Source organism: Trifolium pratense, linkage group LG3, assembly GCF_020283565.1.
Source record: "Trifolium pratense cultivar HEN17-A07 linkage group LG3, ARS_RC_1.1, whole genome shotgun sequence".
NCBI lineage: Eukaryota > Viridiplantae > Streptophyta > Magnoliopsida > Fabales > Fabaceae > Trifolium > Trifolium pratense.
In genome coordinates, this window is record NC_060061.1 from 11,863,182 (window position 1) to 11,880,272 (window position 17,091).

Consider the following 17,091-nt stretch of genomic DNA (forward strand, 5'->3'; position numbering starts at 1 on the left):
GACAAGGTTTCAACAATCTTCAAGTGGAAAGCGACTCAAAAATGCTAGTTGACATGATCACGGGGAAGGCCGGAATCAATGGTAAACCACCTACGTTGGTTCGTCGTATTCAGGAGCTTTTAAAGTTGAATTGGCAGGTGCAGATCAATCATACCTGGCGGGAGGGAAATAGATGTGCCGATTGGCTGGCAAATTTTAGTTTTTCTTTGAATTCTTTTCAAATTCATGTTATGGAGACTCGTCCTAGTGGGATCTCAAGTCTCCTTTTTGATGACATTTCCGGGGCTTGCATGCCTAGGAACATTCGTGTAATTGTTTAGTTTTCTTTTGGGCTTTGGCCCTCTTTCTTTACCAAAAAAAAAAAAAAAAAGAAAAATTTAAAAATGAGTTTGAAACTTCAATTTTGATTTAAAGAAAAAACAACGAAATTATCACATAGTCTCGCGAGTCGTGTTGTTCTCGTCATTATCTCACGAGTCCACCCACCCACACAAAACATCATAGAAAAGAACGTCAAAACGCAACACAACATAACTTGATACGACATTCTTCTTTGGCAGTTCCTTCTTCTTCTTCTTCTTCCTTCCTCTTCAGCCACCATCACCACACAAAACCATAACCCCCCTTTTCCCTTTTTCTCTTCATCCTTATCCATTCTCTATCTATAAAAAAAAAAAAATACTCAACAAAATAATTCATCACACTCACAAACCAAAAACAAAAGGGAAAGTTAGTGAAGAGTTGTTGATTTTCTGTTTGACCCTTTTCTTGAGGGAAGATGGAAATGATGCTTTCTCGTTTACCTTACCATGATTCCCTCAAACTACTTGAGGCTGATATTCACCATGCCAATGCTTTGTATGTTTCTTTTTTCTTATTATTATTATTCACTCTTTTTTTATATATATATTTAATCAATTTTCAAAATTATCAACAAAAAAGTGTTCTTTCTTCAAAAGGGTCATCATATCATGTTTAATTGTTTTCTTGTAGTTAATCAAGTATGAATTTTGTGATTAATTTGATGCTGTTTTGTTTTTTGTTTGGTACTATGTTTCATGTTTCATTGTGTTTATGTGTGTGTTTTTTTTAATTTCTGAAATTCTGTTATGGGTTTGTGTTGTTTAGGGCTGCTGCTATTCCAAGAGCAAAGGGTGGGAGTGTTTTCCAAATGAAATTGGTTTACAGTCAATTGGCTCCTCTTTTTCTGTTGTTGCTACAATGGATGGATTGTTCTTGTTCATGTTTTCTACATAGGTATCTCAACCTCTTCCATATAATTATATACAAGGTTAGTTAATTTCTCAATGTAGGTCTTTTTCATATTTCTAATTCTCTTATTAATAATAACTTGTTGAATTAAGAAATTATGTTTTTGTTGTTTTTTTTTTTTTTTGCTGTTTAGGAATAGATTCTTCAATGCTTGTTTGTGATTGAATTTTGTTTTTGAAACTTTTTTGTTTTGTGGCAAACCATCATTTTGGTCCCTGGAAGTGTATCTCGCTGTCACATTGGTCCATGAATGTATCGAAATTGCAATTAGGTCTGTTTTATTAGTCATTTTGGTCCTCAAATTTGTTTTTAGGTAGTCAAATTTGTCTTCAAATGTGTTTTTCGTTAGTCAATTTAGTCCGTAAAATTACTAACAAAAGAGGCACTAGGGATGTATTTGCTATTTTGATACATCCAGGACCAATATAACAGCGAGTTACACTTCCAGGGACTAAAATAGTGGTTTGCCTTTTCTCCTTCTTTTGTTGTTGTTATTGATGTTGTTCTATTGTTTTTACCAAAGGTACATAATGATGGTAGACCAAGTATAACTTCTCATGGAAGAAAAGCAACCATCCAGGACTTTTATGGTGTGTGGAACTTTGACTTTCAAAAGACACCTTTTAATGTTGTTTGTAGCTATTTCAACTTTCAACCTTCAACAACAAAAGAAACTGTGCTAATGTTTGTGACTTACTTTACTAATTTTTCCCTTTTTGTTGTCTTGTCAAAAATTGAACTTTAGCTGTTATATTGCCGTCTCTTCAGCGGCTTCATGGTAGTCTTGAGAAGTTGGAGATTTGTATGAAAGGGCACTCTAGCTTAGAAAGTTCAAGTTATGGCAAGAAGATGATTGAAGCAAATTCAAAACTAACCAATGTTGATTTGGAAAGAGAAGATGAATGTGGGATTTGCTTAGAACCATGCACCAAAATGGTTTTGCCTAATTGCTGTCATGCTATGTGTATCAAATGCTACCGCAAGTGGTTAGTGATCACATTATATTACGGATTTCATTTATATATGCATTGACGGTGTAAAGATTTTTGACACAGTCAATCATATACGTTGGATCATTAATCTTTTTCTGACTTTAAGCATATGCAACTTAAGAGTTGTACAAATAATGGATTGTGATTGGTTGATTGTGTAAATAAATTTACACTGACAATGCATTATGCATCAACCTCGTTACTTTATGTGAAATTGTTTATAATTTGTAACACTCTTATGCTGATCTTGCAGGAACACAAAGTCAGAGTCTTGTCCATTTTGTCGTGGTAGCATAAGAAGAGTAAATTCTGAGGATTTATGGGTACTCACTTGTAACGAAGATGTAGTCGATACTGAAACAGTTTCCAAAGAGGACTTGTTGCGATTCTATCTTTATATCAACAGCTTACCTAAAGATTATCCAGATGCACTTTTCTTAATGTATTATGAATACTTAATTTGATTATTAATTGAGTAAGGAGAAAAATGTATAGATTGGGAAATTCAGACTGCAAATGTGAATAGAGTCTGGCAAGAAATTTCTCTAATCGTGTCAGGTACGGCTTTGCTAAGATAGATTTCTGGAATTTTGTCCCAGAATTATCACTCTTTACCTATATATATTTCCTCTGTAGACAATGTAGAGTAATATTACAATTATTTAACTGTGAAGCCTTTGTTTGAGTTGTAGTAGTAAAAGGTTTTCTAAGAAATTGATTCAGATATGATGATCCATTATCCTTTGTCTGGCATGCATGTTTGAAAAGTATGGTACTGATTGAGAATGATAATGTAAACCAAAAGTAGTGGATAGTTTGTATACTGTTTTTTTTTTTTTTTTTTTTGTGTGTGATATTAATGATCATTGTTTAGAAGTACATGAGATTTGAATTCTTTCTCTTGAGACTACAACGTCAAATTCTTACTACTAAGCTGACATCTCATGGACAGTCTGTATTCCAGTTTGTTTATTTTTTTTAAGTAGATAGACGAAATGACAAAATCATTATAAACTCACACACACAAGTGAGGGAGTCGAGGTTCTAGCCTCAGTCATGACGTCCAGCCTAATATGAGGCTAATAGTAGTAACTGTTTCAATACATTATTAGCTTCTTAATCCATTTATTCATTTTGTTAGTTAAGGATTGAGTCACTATTAACTGTTGTAAAATTGTGTGCAGCATTTGGTGTGCAATTAACATTTTGGAAATGATATTAGGAAGAAAGAAAAAAAAAAACTCACAATATGATAGACTTTGAATATGATCATTTGAATATGAAGAAAGAAAAAAAAAAACTCACAATATGATATTAACATTTTGGTGTGCAATTAACAATTTGATGTATGAATATGATCATTTGAATTGTTGAAACTCTATTAATTATAGGTGGATATTCTCGTGTGAATCTAAGAGACACAGAATAATATGATAGACTTTGTAATATAGTATATAAAATATCTGTATATCATCAGACATCAGTAGTTGAGTATTAGTTTTGGCTTCTTTGAAGAGAGTAAAGTCTGACAATGAATCTAGACTTGCTTTAGCACTTCGTTTTCTTTACAATTTCTTTTCACCTAACTCGTGTATACATAGTGTTATTTTTTATACACTTTCATCTACTATTTGTATTCTTTCCACTTAGCTTTTTAGTTTGTTTCATTAAGGACAGGAACTTTATTTATTTTATCAAGTAATGCCGACTTACAGATTACAGTATATATAAACTTGTTCCCTAATTTATGGCTCCACTATATGCCACCTCTCTAAAATAGGTGTACATGGTATGGTAGTGTTAAAAATTAGAGAGATGTGGTTCATTTTATTTAAAGAAGATCAAGATATTTCTCACAAAAAAAAAAGTGGTCCAGATAATAATTAAATAAGCATCCTGATTAATCAAATTTTGCAGAATCTAACCAAACTAGTCATAAAGTATGCATCACTTTAATGGACCAATTGTTGGCATTTCCATCTAGAACTTGACCTCTGTGATGATTGCTTTCTCACCGTAATGCATTAATAAGGAAAGGAATGAGTCCAAATGAATTTGGAGTGGTCAATGTCTCCCTAATTATTTTCCTTATATTTAAGTTAATATGAATTAGGTCCTTATATTTAAAGTTAATATGAATTTTAGGTCGGTAAGGACATGGATTCCATGCAGTCAATAGATTTTAGGCCGTCTAATCTTTTGATCGGACTGTCCAGATGTCATTCTAGAATTTTATATTAAACAACAATAAAAAAAATTGTCTTAAGATTTGAACGGTCTGATCTTAATCAAATGGTTATGAATCACTGACTGCATGCAGTCCGATTGCATTCAATCCAGTTACAAAATGTTACTGTAATGTAACTAAGTTTATCAATGTGATCCTCGTAAGTTTAACTCAGCTGATAGAGACATTGCATTATATATGCAGGAGCCGAGGTTCGAACCCCAAACACTGAAACACCCCACGTGTTACCATAAAAAAAAAAAAAAGTGTTACACATGTTAGCATGCAATGCAACAAGCTTGATTTTGGTCACAAGCTTGATTTTGGTCATTGCTAATAGTATCTTTATAGACTATAGATTACAATAGGACTTCTAACAATGTAACGAGGACTTCTCCAAATAAGTGAACCTGATAAAATTTTCATGTTTATCATAGACTTTGCTTTCACCACCACCTTAAAGCTCTTCTTTTGTAGGGTATGAGAGAAAATAAGGCTAGTAGGTTTCACTGTAATTTCCACCCCTTTTGTAGATTTAATGGTAGCATTATACATACTTGATCCAGGACCTACATTGGTAACTGTTCTCATGAAAACTCCTATTGTTGATTCTGTGTTGTTTTTCACACTTAGTTGCATACTTGGATAGTTAATAGCATCATGACCAAAACCAGGAAGCAAAGAAGTGCAATTTATAGGAGAACCAATTAATATTGATAAAGTTGTACCATTATACCCCTCATGGCATAAGAACTGAATATAACCAAGTTCATCCATGTCATAGATTAAGCCAGGATTTAGAGCTTTTGTTGGATTAACTTGACCAGAACCAAAAGCAAATTCTGCTTCCTTGTTGAATTTCTGGCTCATAGGTTTAGCTTGACAAAGAGTATACATAAGTCATGAGTAGGAAGTGGAAATAACTCAAATAAGCTTTAACTTTGGTTTAAATGCACTTTTGGCCTCGAAGTATTAGATTGTGCGATTTTGGCCTCCAAATATTTTTGAGCGAGTTTAGTCTTTTAAGTTTGGTAGTCCGTCTCAATTTCTTTTCAAGTTTACGCTGAAATGACATCATTTATTGATGTGAAACTAAAGTTTCATAGTCAGTGTAAATTTGTGGAAAAATTGGCAGGGGCTACCAAATTACGAAGGAGTAAAACATAAGAGACGAAAATCGTACTATGACAATACTTGTGGAGTAAATGTGCATTAAAATCTTCAATTTTGCACCTGTGGTCATTATAGCTGATCTGATTGCAGCTGGAGTCCAATTTGGGTGAAATGACTTCACATATGCTGCTATTCCAGAAACATGAGGGCATGACATGGAAGTACCAGACATTAGTGTAAATTCCGAAAATTGGTTGTCCGCTTCTAAACTAGCAATCGATTGCCTAAGTGTATATGCTGCCAAGATGCTAATGCCAGGAGCTGTTATATCTGGCTGCACCCAAAAAATTATTCAACACATTACATTATTACTTGCTTTATGGTCAACAATTAATTGATAAGCTATGAAGCACGAACATAGACACTGGACACAACAAGGACACTGACACGTCGACACTGATAATAATTTGAGAATTAACAATTATTAGTACCTTGAGAACATGTTGAGATCCTAAATTTGGACCCCTAGATGAAAAAGAAGCAACAAATGGAGCTGGTATTTTCACTTCATGGCTCTTATGTATCACTGATGTTGGTGATCTTTGTTGAGCAAGAAATTTATGTAAAAAAATCTATGTTATCAGATAATCCAGTAGAAAAAAAATGTTGGTTGTAGAAAATCTTTTACCTTGTAGATTGCATATAACTTGTAATAATTTGACCTGCACTTCGATTCACAAAGGTAGCAGGAGCAATGAATATTTCAGGAACATCTTCAAATTCATCATATTCAACTATAGTACCAATGCCTCCTATTGCTTTCACAACAGCTTCAGTGCTCCATGTTCTGAATTTACAGTATACAATCTTTCCTTTCACTTTATTTGGCTCTAAGGAGCCTTTGGCACAGAACCTGCCGATTTATTAAACTGTTCTTTTGTCAACATAAGAAACTTTAATCAAGTACTACTGAAAATCAAAGCGATAATTACTTAGCATTTTCCTTTCTTGAAGAGGCTCGCGCTGCATCCATCCCATTAACAAGGGGATACTGTGTTTGCTTTGGACTAAAAATGTTTACTCCTTCTCCCTGCATACAATTCTCTGATTATCGATAAATTTTTCATTTTACTTTTCAGTTATCAATGACTTATATCGAGAATAGTAATAACGAAAATTAATAAAACTTACGGAAACATTTGTTCTAGTCCCTAACTCTACAGTACTATGGAAGTCCCTATCAATGCCACTAGCAGCTACCGTGACAATCCACGGCGCATTATTTACGACAGTTGCCATAGTTGGACCATCATTTCCAGCCGAGGCAACAGTGATTATACCTTTCCTCATGGCATGAAATGCACCAATCGATATAGGGTCCTTAATATAATTTGAATCTTCTCCACCTAAGGAAATGGATATGACATCCACACCATCATGTATAGCAGCCTCAAATGCAGCAAGTACATCCATATCAGAACATCCATCTGTCCAGCACACTTTGTAAATTGCTAACCTTGCCAAAGGCACCGCCCCGCGAGCAGTCCCGTTTGCTAATCCAAAGAGACTCGCATTTGGGACAAGGCTGCCTGCTGCTGTTGATGCTGTATGAGTTCCATGCCCTGACAAATCTATAGGAGATAATATATCAGATTGTTCAGATCTTCCATCAAGTTTGAAGTATTTGGCTCCAATTATCTTGCTTCAAGTTTTCCATCAAGTGTAGATAGATTCCAAGAAAAATGTATAATACATAATGTTAGTAATACTCGGAGTTTGTTGTAAACTCGGAGGTATCGAATTTGATTCCTACTCAAAAAAGTACATAAGGATAGGGATGTTACTTATTGCAGCCTGAGAAATTAACAAATTTGTCACAAGTTCCTTTCCATTTGGAGGGCGGAGGACCAAATCCATCGTCGTTGAAGCTTCGAAACTCAGGAGTGATCCCTACATCACACATATATGAAAACACAGTGATTTGCAATTAAACAAATCATGAAATATAATTACATAAAATCTATATAAAGCACAGAAAATACAAGCAAACAAAAAAAATAGAAACCTGTATCCATAAGAGCCACAATTGTATCACTCTCTTGTTTCAGTTTTCTCTTAGCTGTCAAAGGTAATCCAATGAAGTCCCATGATCTTGTTGTGTGTAGCTTGCGATACTGATTCGGAAGTACTGAGAGCACTTCATTCATCGCTGCACGTACAAAAATGTTAAAAATGACTTAAATATATACAATTTAAACAAATATGAAGGGACTAATAGAGAAAAATGTTCTTATACCAGATAACTTGTTGGCTTCATCCTTCGACAGTTTAGCAGCAAATGCATTAAAGCTCTTTGTATAGCTGTATACTATGGATTCTTTGGCTTCAACATGGCTGCTAAGTAAACAGAATAATCAAAGAAATTTTTCTTAGATGACATTGAGATGATAATGCATGCCTTTATAGTTTTAAAACTGCGGACCTTTTTCGATTGACTTATTTGAGTTTAACTAATAACATATACAAGTGTAAAACTGTTTAGAAGAACTTATAGAAACATCTTATGACGTGTTCATAATAAGCTGTTTTCAGATTAACTCTTCGGAATAGATTGTAAACTCAACTTAACACTTATATAAACAGTTTGACTTTATTTTATCTTTTGTTACAGACATAGTTTATTATACGTATCATAAGCACATGATAAGCATTTGTTATGCTAGAAAGTATTTGAGTGAAAGTGAGCTACATAGCTCACTTTTAAGTGATTTTTTAGGCTTGAACTGCGAAGGAGAAGGAAGTGTCGACAAATTAAATAGACTAGTTACCTTAGTTTAACAGAAGAGAGAATATTTATATGACTCTCTACTGCTTCTTCTCTACTAACAGGATGAGCTCCTAGGAAAACAATGTAAAAGTTCTGCAAACAATTCAAATGATGCGCGCATAAGTTAATAAAGAATAAAACACACAAACTAACAGAATTAGGAATGAAGGAGAAGAAGTAATTGATTGCCTTTTGTTCAACACCATTAACTGAAACACTTGTTAGTAGAATCAGCAACAATGTAAGCCAAATAAGAGAATAAGACTTTGTAAGTTTCTGTAAAAACATATTTAGCATATTAGCATGCCTATTAAGGTCCCTTAAGCATAGGTTTATTATATAGATATCATATCATCACAAATCTAGCAAAGAAACCATGTTTCAATTAGTTTGCTTCTTCCACAAGAATAATTACTAATAGATGTTTTTGCCTTTTTGGTTGCTTCTTCAAGAGACATTCTCATTTTCAATTTCTCATTATGTTTGTTATCAGTCTTCATCATCAATACAGTTTATTTTGTTGTGAACCGAGTGTTGAGTCGTGAGAGGAGCCCGCGGAATTATTCACATTGGGTTTTGAGCAATCACATAAGTGACTTAGGCACTATATCTTAACTCAAAAATTTAATACATTGAATTTTTGGATCCTCTCACTTTTATACTGCCGTTGTTTGCTCCATCAACAAGAAACGCCGTTTGAACACCTTGGTCAGTCTGGTTAGAAAGACTTTTGATACAAGAAGCCGGTCTAACAAACAACTTTGATACCACACAATGAGCCAAGAGCAACCACACAAGTGAGAGAGAGAGAGAGAGAGAGAGAGAGAGAGAGAGAGAGAGAGAGAGAGAGAGAGAGAGAGAGAGAGAGAGAGAGAGAGAGAGAGAGAGAGAGAGAGAGAGAGAGAGAGGCCGCACTTCCGCCCAAAACCTTAAGACATTTAATTGTATGAATTCTCTCGGTTATATATTATTTGACATCTATTTATATCCAATTTGAAACTCTTACCCACACTTGAAATGCCAACATAGATATCCTCTACTACTTGAGATCCATTTCTATTCACCGTAAGACTCTTACTCACACTTGAAATATCAACATGAATGTCATCTACTGCTGACATCCACTTCTATCTAATGTAAGACTTTTACTCACACTTGAAATAGCAATAAGGATGTCCTATGTGCGCAAATGCGGGGACCAACGTCTCGAGTCTTGTGGGACCTGAATGTGTGCACACTTTCCGTGTGAGTTATACTTAAGATTAATTTCTTATGATATTATCTTTGACTGGTTTTATTTTTCTGGAACGTAGATAACTTTATTAGGTGGTAAGTAACTCAAGAAGGGAGATCACCAATTAGGCCAATGCAAGCGTGATTTATATATTGCTTAAAAACAAAGAACCCTTTGTATTAATTAGGACTCCCTATTCCTTAAATTCTAATGCAAGTGTGATATTGCCTTGTATATTGATTGTATACATTATTATTATTTATTTGGGCATATCTTGAAGTTAAACCCAAATGAGACACAATTATTTCCTCATTATCTTGTAAATTAAGTAACAATGTTAATTGTTGGATTTGCCTTTGAATTGGATGTTGAAAAGCAGAAACAATGTTCAAAACTGTGAGGGTGGTGTCATTTGCACACCATGCGCAAGAAATGAGATTATGATGCGCAGGAAATGGGATTATGATGCGCAGGAATGGGGGCAGCCTCTGGGCCCCATGCGCGAGTAGCTGCGCCCTATGCACCAGTTGCAGTATAAATATGCAGTCAAGTTGTTGTGCAGCCGCCAGGAAGAGAGAGAAAGGTTTTTTCAAGGGTTTTTGCAACCAAGTCAAAAGGGGATTCTTTTGGGTATACTCTAGGGTTGGGATAATCATTGTAACACCGGGAAACACTTATTGATTGAATCTCTTGGCCACGGGGGAGAGATTCGGGAAAAAGATAGAATTTAGGAAAACTCTAAATTCTTGCAACTCTTTGTGGTTGAATCTTTGTAATCAAGTTGAATCATTCACAGTAAAACGGAGAGCTCTCTCCCTCAAACTATGTCATTATTGGACCGAACTGGGTAAACAATTATTCGTGTTCGTTATCGTTTTCATTGTTTTAGCTTTTGTTGATTTATTGCTTATTCCATAAGTTTAGGTTTGGTTGCTTAATCGTTTGCTCCACACACTTGAGTTTTATATTAGTGTGGTTTTCGGATCGAATTCTCAACATTAATCAAAATGGAGGAAGAGATAAAAGAACTCGGGGCATGGTTGTTGATGTTTATGTAACTAAGGAAATAAATTATTGGAAAGTTTTTTTTTTTTTGCCCTATAAGTTTTTTGCACGTTCTATTTTTACTCATCCGTTATTTAAATAGCGGATGTTTTTTTATTTAATCAATAAAATGCATAGTAGCTGATTTTATAAAATAAGAAATTTGAGAAAAAAAAAACATCATCCACTACTTAAGTAGCGGATTGTGTTTGAGAAACTCGTAGGGTATCAAAAAAAAGTATACCAATATAAAAAGTCATCTTACTAGTTAAGTATACTAATATAAAAAAATTATTTTGGAATTTGTAGATGTAACATATTAAAGATGTAAAAAATCATCTTCCTATTATTAAATTTTTTTTTAGTATGCTTAATTAGTGCTCGAAAGCAAAGTTTAGCATGACCCTTAAATAAAAGTTTGTAAATCAACAATAAATTATTAAATTCGTTGAAGTAAAATATTTAAATGTAATGCCCGTGTGGATATTCCTTACAATATAATTGTTCATATCCCCAAATTTATAATTGGCATAAATTAATATATGTCACAAATTTAATATTTATACCAATTATATTTTATCTATATATTTTGTAGCATGAGTAAGAAATGTATTCTTTTTCACCCAAAAAGAAAAAAAGTATTGAGTGGTGCATAGAGAATATTTGGCAAAATTTGATAAATGGCAAATATACTTTAGTTAAAAATTTATATATTTTTTTATTTCCACCAAATAAACATTGTATTTATGTTTGTGCCGTGGTGGTTTTGAATGTTTAGGGTGTGCATCACACAAGCCTCTATAAGAATGTGCATGTGTACAAGGCATAAAAAATAGGGATGTAAATTTATATTTTATATAGGACATTTAAAATCTCATAGAGGGACCGATGTGAGATTAGTCATTTTCTTTCACTACTTGACAATTTAATTTTAAATTATTAAGTAATTATGCATATCAATAATATTTGACAACTAAATAATATGAATATGATGGGTTTGTTCCTCTCTAATTAGTATATACATTTTAAACATGTATTTAAACTTTTATTGTAAGTTTTCAAAAGTAAACCCAAAAACATTGTACTAAAAAAACACACACCCACACCCACACCCACACCCACACCCACTACCTCAAAGTGGTTTGTGTGTCGGAGTATTATAAATCCTATTAAATTCAGTTCCTACCAATTAAAAAGTTAAAAAAAAAAAAAAAAAACTATATTCAACACTCATACAATTTTCTTTTCGATTTCTCTTTGATTATTACGAACATGGACAACAAGATTTTAAAGAGACAAGGGACATAAATTATTTCTATTAAAAAAAAACATAAACTAAATTTAATTTTCATGCTATAAAACATTAATTTCTTCTTCTATTCTTTTTTGTTGCTTTAACCCCTACCACCGGCTCCTTAGCAAGCAACATCATATATTCTGATATCTCGATATCACTAAGACACAATTTTACCCAATCTTGAAGCCTTTTGCATGAATCTCTCAATTCTTCAAGCTCGGAGAGTGTTGTCACATCATTTTGTTTCAATATCTCATCATAAATCTCAGCCTGTTTTTCACCTTCACGAATTTCAGCCAATACCTCAGCAAGTTCCAGATTCAAGTTGTCAATATTGGAAGCATCGGAAGAGAGCTCTCCTTGGGAGTCACTTGGTTCGGGATCTTGTTGAAGATACTTGGCTGCAACAACATCAACTCCTGGGTGACCAAAAGAGTAAGGCTTGTTCCCGGGAGAAAACACAACAATAGCTACTTCTGCTCCACACAAAATAGATAATTCATTTGCTTTCTTGAATAAACCTGTTCGACGCTTTGAGAATGTGACTTGCCTCGTGTTGGGGTCTTTCACTATCTCAATCTTAATTTTGCGACGACCCATGATTCTTTCACTTGTTTCACACAATTACCTACTACAAAAAAACGCAAGTTTAGAAACGGAAAGTGATGGTAAAGGTTGTGGGTATATGTTACTCCAACACTCCTATTTATATATACACTCTAGAGAAAGGTTCGGTGTTTCTAATATTGATTTTCAAATCTTTATTTATCAGTTATAGACATTATTTTACTAATATGGAAATGTTTTATTATCATTCTAAATTTTATAAATTTCCCCAAAATGTTTTTGGTTTGTAATTTTTTATTTGTTAATACTAAAAATGTAGACATATTGGATTTATTCGAAAACAAGAAATATAAATATTTTTTATTTGATATTAATATATTAATATTACATAAATATAGAAGGAGTTTGTTGTGAATTGGTCACAGCTAGCGGCAACTTATATCACACATCATTTTCTAAGTGGGGAGTTTATACCATGAAATCGGTTTAAATTGACTTAAATAATTAATTAAATTCAAAATTATTTTAAACCGTTTTCATGATATTAGATAGTTTTGCTACTCAATATATGATTTTATTTTTCTGTCAAAAAAAATATATATATGATTTTATTTTATTTTTTCAAATTTTTTTTTTTGTTTACTCAAACAACCCGTCTCAATTGTTTTTAGAAAACTTCAAACATTTAAACAAATGTGGATTACCTACTAGAGAAGTAGGAGCTTAAAAATACTTAACATGTTTAGTCTACAAAGTTTTATTTTTTCCTTTCTCAAAGTGTATAATGGCGAAACACACATATATTACATGTCGATAAAAGACTATTGTGAGCTGCAATATAACAAATGTATCTCAACTTTTTAACATTTGAGTTGCACTATTAATACAACTTCTATTTTTATAAAAAAAAATAAAAAAATAGTTTACCTATTTTAGTTTACCTTGAATGTTTTTTGTTCAAATCAAGGAATGAAAGTTTCATAGATGTTTTTATAAAAACAAAATAATGACTATTAATTATCATTTAAAGATTTAGTTTTCTACATATATATTATTAAAAAAAACATACGAAATGGCAAAGCCATTGAAAACTCACACATACAAAGCAGAGTAATCGGGGTTCGAACCCCGGTCATGACATCCGACACTAGCAATTTCGACATTTCTACCAGTTGAGTTAGGATTTGTGAACCGTTTCTTTTTTCTATTCATAGGTTTCCCTTTTACAAAAAAGAACAATATTTATTTTTTTACTCCCTTATTATGATTTAAATCCTTTTTTACACTATCAATTTATGATATTTAAAATAAAAGTTATTTTCATTGCCTAACAAAAACAAAGTTTTTCATTTATAATTTTATTAAAAGTGAAGTCTGTTCTTGACACAAAAAAAAAAAAAAAGGTGCAGTCTCTTTAATCTTTATCAAGAAAATTTCTTCCCCACTATTGTTTTAGTCAATAACCCATTTAGAAAAGGTTCATCCATTGTTTGGTAAGGTTTTTTGGATTTCGCTCTTTAATCAAGTGACTTTATTTAGCAATGAGCCCTAGTGATAGAATTATACATATTTGTGAATCAAATCAACATTTCATCAAACACTTGCTATGCAACTACATAATAATAGTATAATAACATCACTCATCCTAGATATTTTATGAGAATATTAGAATCCAATATTAGACAATGGATATTCAATACAATTTGGACAAGCAAAATATTTAGAAAGAAACAATCAAACTAAGAATACTAACCTTTTTTTTTTTTTACAATACAATACTAACTTTGTTTAAACAAACCAAAGAGTCAATCTAAAAGTTAAGAGAAAATTATGAATTTACGAATAATTATGAATAGATTATTGAATTGATCGAAGATTAAAAAAAAAGGGTGAAAACAACACCGTTTTGGGTTCATTCATGCATAAAAGATATATAGAATAAAAAAAGAAGGGAAAAATTCATACCTGGAATAAGATTGAAGGAGCTATGATGAGTGTTGTAGAGCATAGAAGAAACCTTCGAATTCTCAATGTAAATCAATAATGATTAACGAATGTGAAAATACAAATGAAACACAATTGTGACATGATTACTAAAATTGGCATAAACAATTTTATCAATTGATGATGTTGTGCAATGAACATAAATTGTAATAGTAAGGCTACTTTTTCTTATGCTTTGTATTGATCAAAATTTGTCTCTCACAAATTATGTATGATTTTGGAATTTTAATTTGTTGGTTGTATATGTTTAAGATCATTTATCGTCAATATATTTATGTTGCTTTTTTTAGGAAAATATATTTATATTGCTTATTTGCTTCAATTTATTGAATCGGCCAACTATTCAATTTTTTTTTCTGTATTAACCTTTGGTTGTCAAATATTTATTGAATTGACAAACCAAATCACTAAAATTAAGCTATGAAAGCACCAAATTGGCATAATGTTAACCCTATCAAGCTATGAAATTAGGGGTGGCAAAACGGGCCCAATCCGCCGGGTCAGTCTGTTTACCCCACTATTTTTTGCGGGCTGAGCCTAATTTTTGAGCTCGACACCTTTAGTTAGTCCGTCCCGTCAAACTCGCTTAAAAAACGGAGCAAGCACAAGGGGCGGGCTAGCCGCGAGTTACATAAAAATATAAATTATTTTTTAGTAAGGAATAGGATAAGATGGTCCAACCCAATAAAATACAACACTTATATAAAATAAATTTAGATGTTTTTTCTTCTATTAATTCATACAACCGGTGCCAAATTTAGGATTAGTTGTTGCCGTTTTACTCTCTTATTGCATTGCTCGTCTGCTCCTTTTTGTCTCTTCATACTCATTCTTCTTCTTCTTCACCGGATTTCTAGTGTAACTTTTTTTTTTTTATTCTATTACTTGAATCAACATCACATACGGTGTGATTTACATTTTTCCCCGAATCATTACCTTAAACACATAGTTAAATACTTCCTTGATGATTAGAGTGACTACATACATACGTGTTTATAAGTATATAATTAATGGACTTATACTATACTTTCTTGATGATTTTGTCTCATAAGTTAGTTTTTTCTCACAAATTTGTTTGTTTCTATTTTAAAAAAATAATATTACCATTTTTTTTAACAACACGAGTGTTAAAATAAAAATAAAATAAAAAACAAAACAAAAAATGGTGGGTCAGCCCGCCAACCTGCTTGTATTAAACGAGGCGAGCTGTGATTTTAGACTCGACCACTTAAGTTGGTTCGGCTCGTCTCGTCCCGCTTTTAGGCGGACTTAAACGGACCGAGCTAAATGTGGCGGGCTTGCCTGCTTTGCCATCCCTATGTGAAACTATGGAAAACTATGCTATCACTAAGAAATACAATAAAAATGACAAGTAAAATAAAATATAAATTCATTTGATTTCGTTCATTAGGTTACAATGCATAAAACACTACATACATATAATACTACAAATGGAACCTAAAGGCATAAAACCCCGTTAATCAACCCAATAACATAAAAGTCCACATAATATAAGATACCGTTTGACCTAACTTTTTTTCCTCTTCTTTTTCCTTAGAAGTAAGAAGCTAGGTCAAACAATAATTTTTATAAGCTCTAGTAAAAAAAATAGCTTCTATATTTAAAATAATTATAATATATTATTAAACATCTCTTTTAACCCTATTATCTATACTTAGATATAAAGAGTATACAAAATTTTATGGTGTAGACTTTTCATACTATATACTCCCTCCGTTTCAAATTACTTGTCTTTTTAGAAAGAAAGAAAAACAAGAAATTAAGAAAGTGTATTTTTGCACTTTATCTTCCTGTTATATCCTTATTTTAATTCACCCATAATTTATTTTTTCACACACTTTCTCTTTCCAATAAATTTAATATATTATGTACCAAAAAAAAAATTAATATGTTGTGTACCAAAAAAAATAAAAACATTCAGTTTTCAAAATATATATTAAATCTTTTATGGTTTTAAGTTCAATAACCACTCCTAAATATCTGGAATTTACATGAGGGTATAATAGACAAAATATAACCTTAAATTATCAAAACGACAAGTAATTTGAAATAATTTTTTTTTCTAAAACGACAAATAATTTGAAACGGAGGGAGTATAAAGAGGATACAAATATTTTTGGTGTGGACTTTTTATAATACCAACAATACCCTTGACCTTTTTTTTAGGAGAAAAGATCTTTTATTAACAAATTCACCTTAACATAAGACATTTTTTTTAGCAGCAAAATTTTTTTATTAACAAACTCAGCATAATATAAGACATGTATTTTTTATTTTTTGAACATAAGTTTGCATAATAGACACAGACAGGCAGGCGCGAAACGCGCCCTGTCTGGCCGCTGGTAATAATAAAAACAAACAAACAACTTTTAACCTATTTTTTATTAAAAAAAAGTAAGATTTACCGATTAACTTTAATTTTAGTTTTAAAGCTATTTTTTTAATTTAGTTTTAAAGCTATTATTTATAGCTTTGTGGTTAATATAACTTCTA

General features: G+C 32.2%; 3 protein-coding genes across 4 annotated transcripts; 1 reads left to right on the top strand and 2 right to left on the bottom strand.

The window, feature by feature from the left end:
- Positions 1-442: 442 nt before the first annotated feature.
- Positions 443-3,017, top strand: LOC123914313 (E3 ubiquitin-protein ligase AIRP2-like). Its single transcript, XM_045965417.1, has 5 exons — positions 443-858; positions 1,129-1,291; positions 1,796-1,862; positions 2,018-2,258; positions 2,518-3,017. Exons 1-5 carry the CDS (start codon positions 779-781, stop codon positions 2,726-2,728), a joined length of 762 nt encoding a protein of 253 aa, XP_045821373.1. The 5' UTR covers positions 443-778; the 3' UTR covers positions 2,729-3,017.
- Positions 3,018-4,678: 1,661 nt separating this feature from the next.
- LOC123914314 (subtilisin-like protease SBT4.14) lies at positions 4,679-8,916 on the bottom strand. Of its 2 annotated transcripts, none has more exons than XM_045965419.1 (11): positions 8,621-8,916; positions 8,433-8,524; positions 7,901-7,998; positions 7,670-7,813; positions 7,449-7,554; positions 6,796-7,306; positions 6,597-6,694; positions 6,293-6,517; positions 6,096-6,204; positions 5,725-5,938; positions 4,679-5,369 (listed from the first exon to the last, which is right to left on the bottom strand). In XM_045965419.1, the coding sequence occupies exons 1-11, from the start codon at positions 8,726-8,728 to the stop codon at positions 4,837-4,839; spliced, it is 2,238 nt and encodes a 745-aa protein (XP_045821375.1). In that variant the 5' UTR covers positions 8,729-8,916; the 3' UTR covers positions 4,679-4,836. The 2 variants fall into 2 exon arrangements, with proteins under 2 accessions (XP_045821375.1, XP_045821374.1); XM_045965418.1 differs by having other exon boundaries at positions 7,901-8,001; positions 8,621-8,766.
- A 3,156-nt stretch (positions 8,917-12,072) lies between these two features.
- On the bottom strand, positions 12,073-12,630 carry LOC123914315 (agamous-like MADS-box protein AGL29). Its single transcript, XM_045965420.1, has one exon. It carries the CDS (start codon positions 12,604-12,606, stop codon positions 12,073-12,075), a length of 534 nt encoding a protein of 177 aa, XP_045821376.1. The 5' UTR covers positions 12,607-12,630.
- Positions 12,631-17,091: the final 4,461 nt, after the last annotated feature.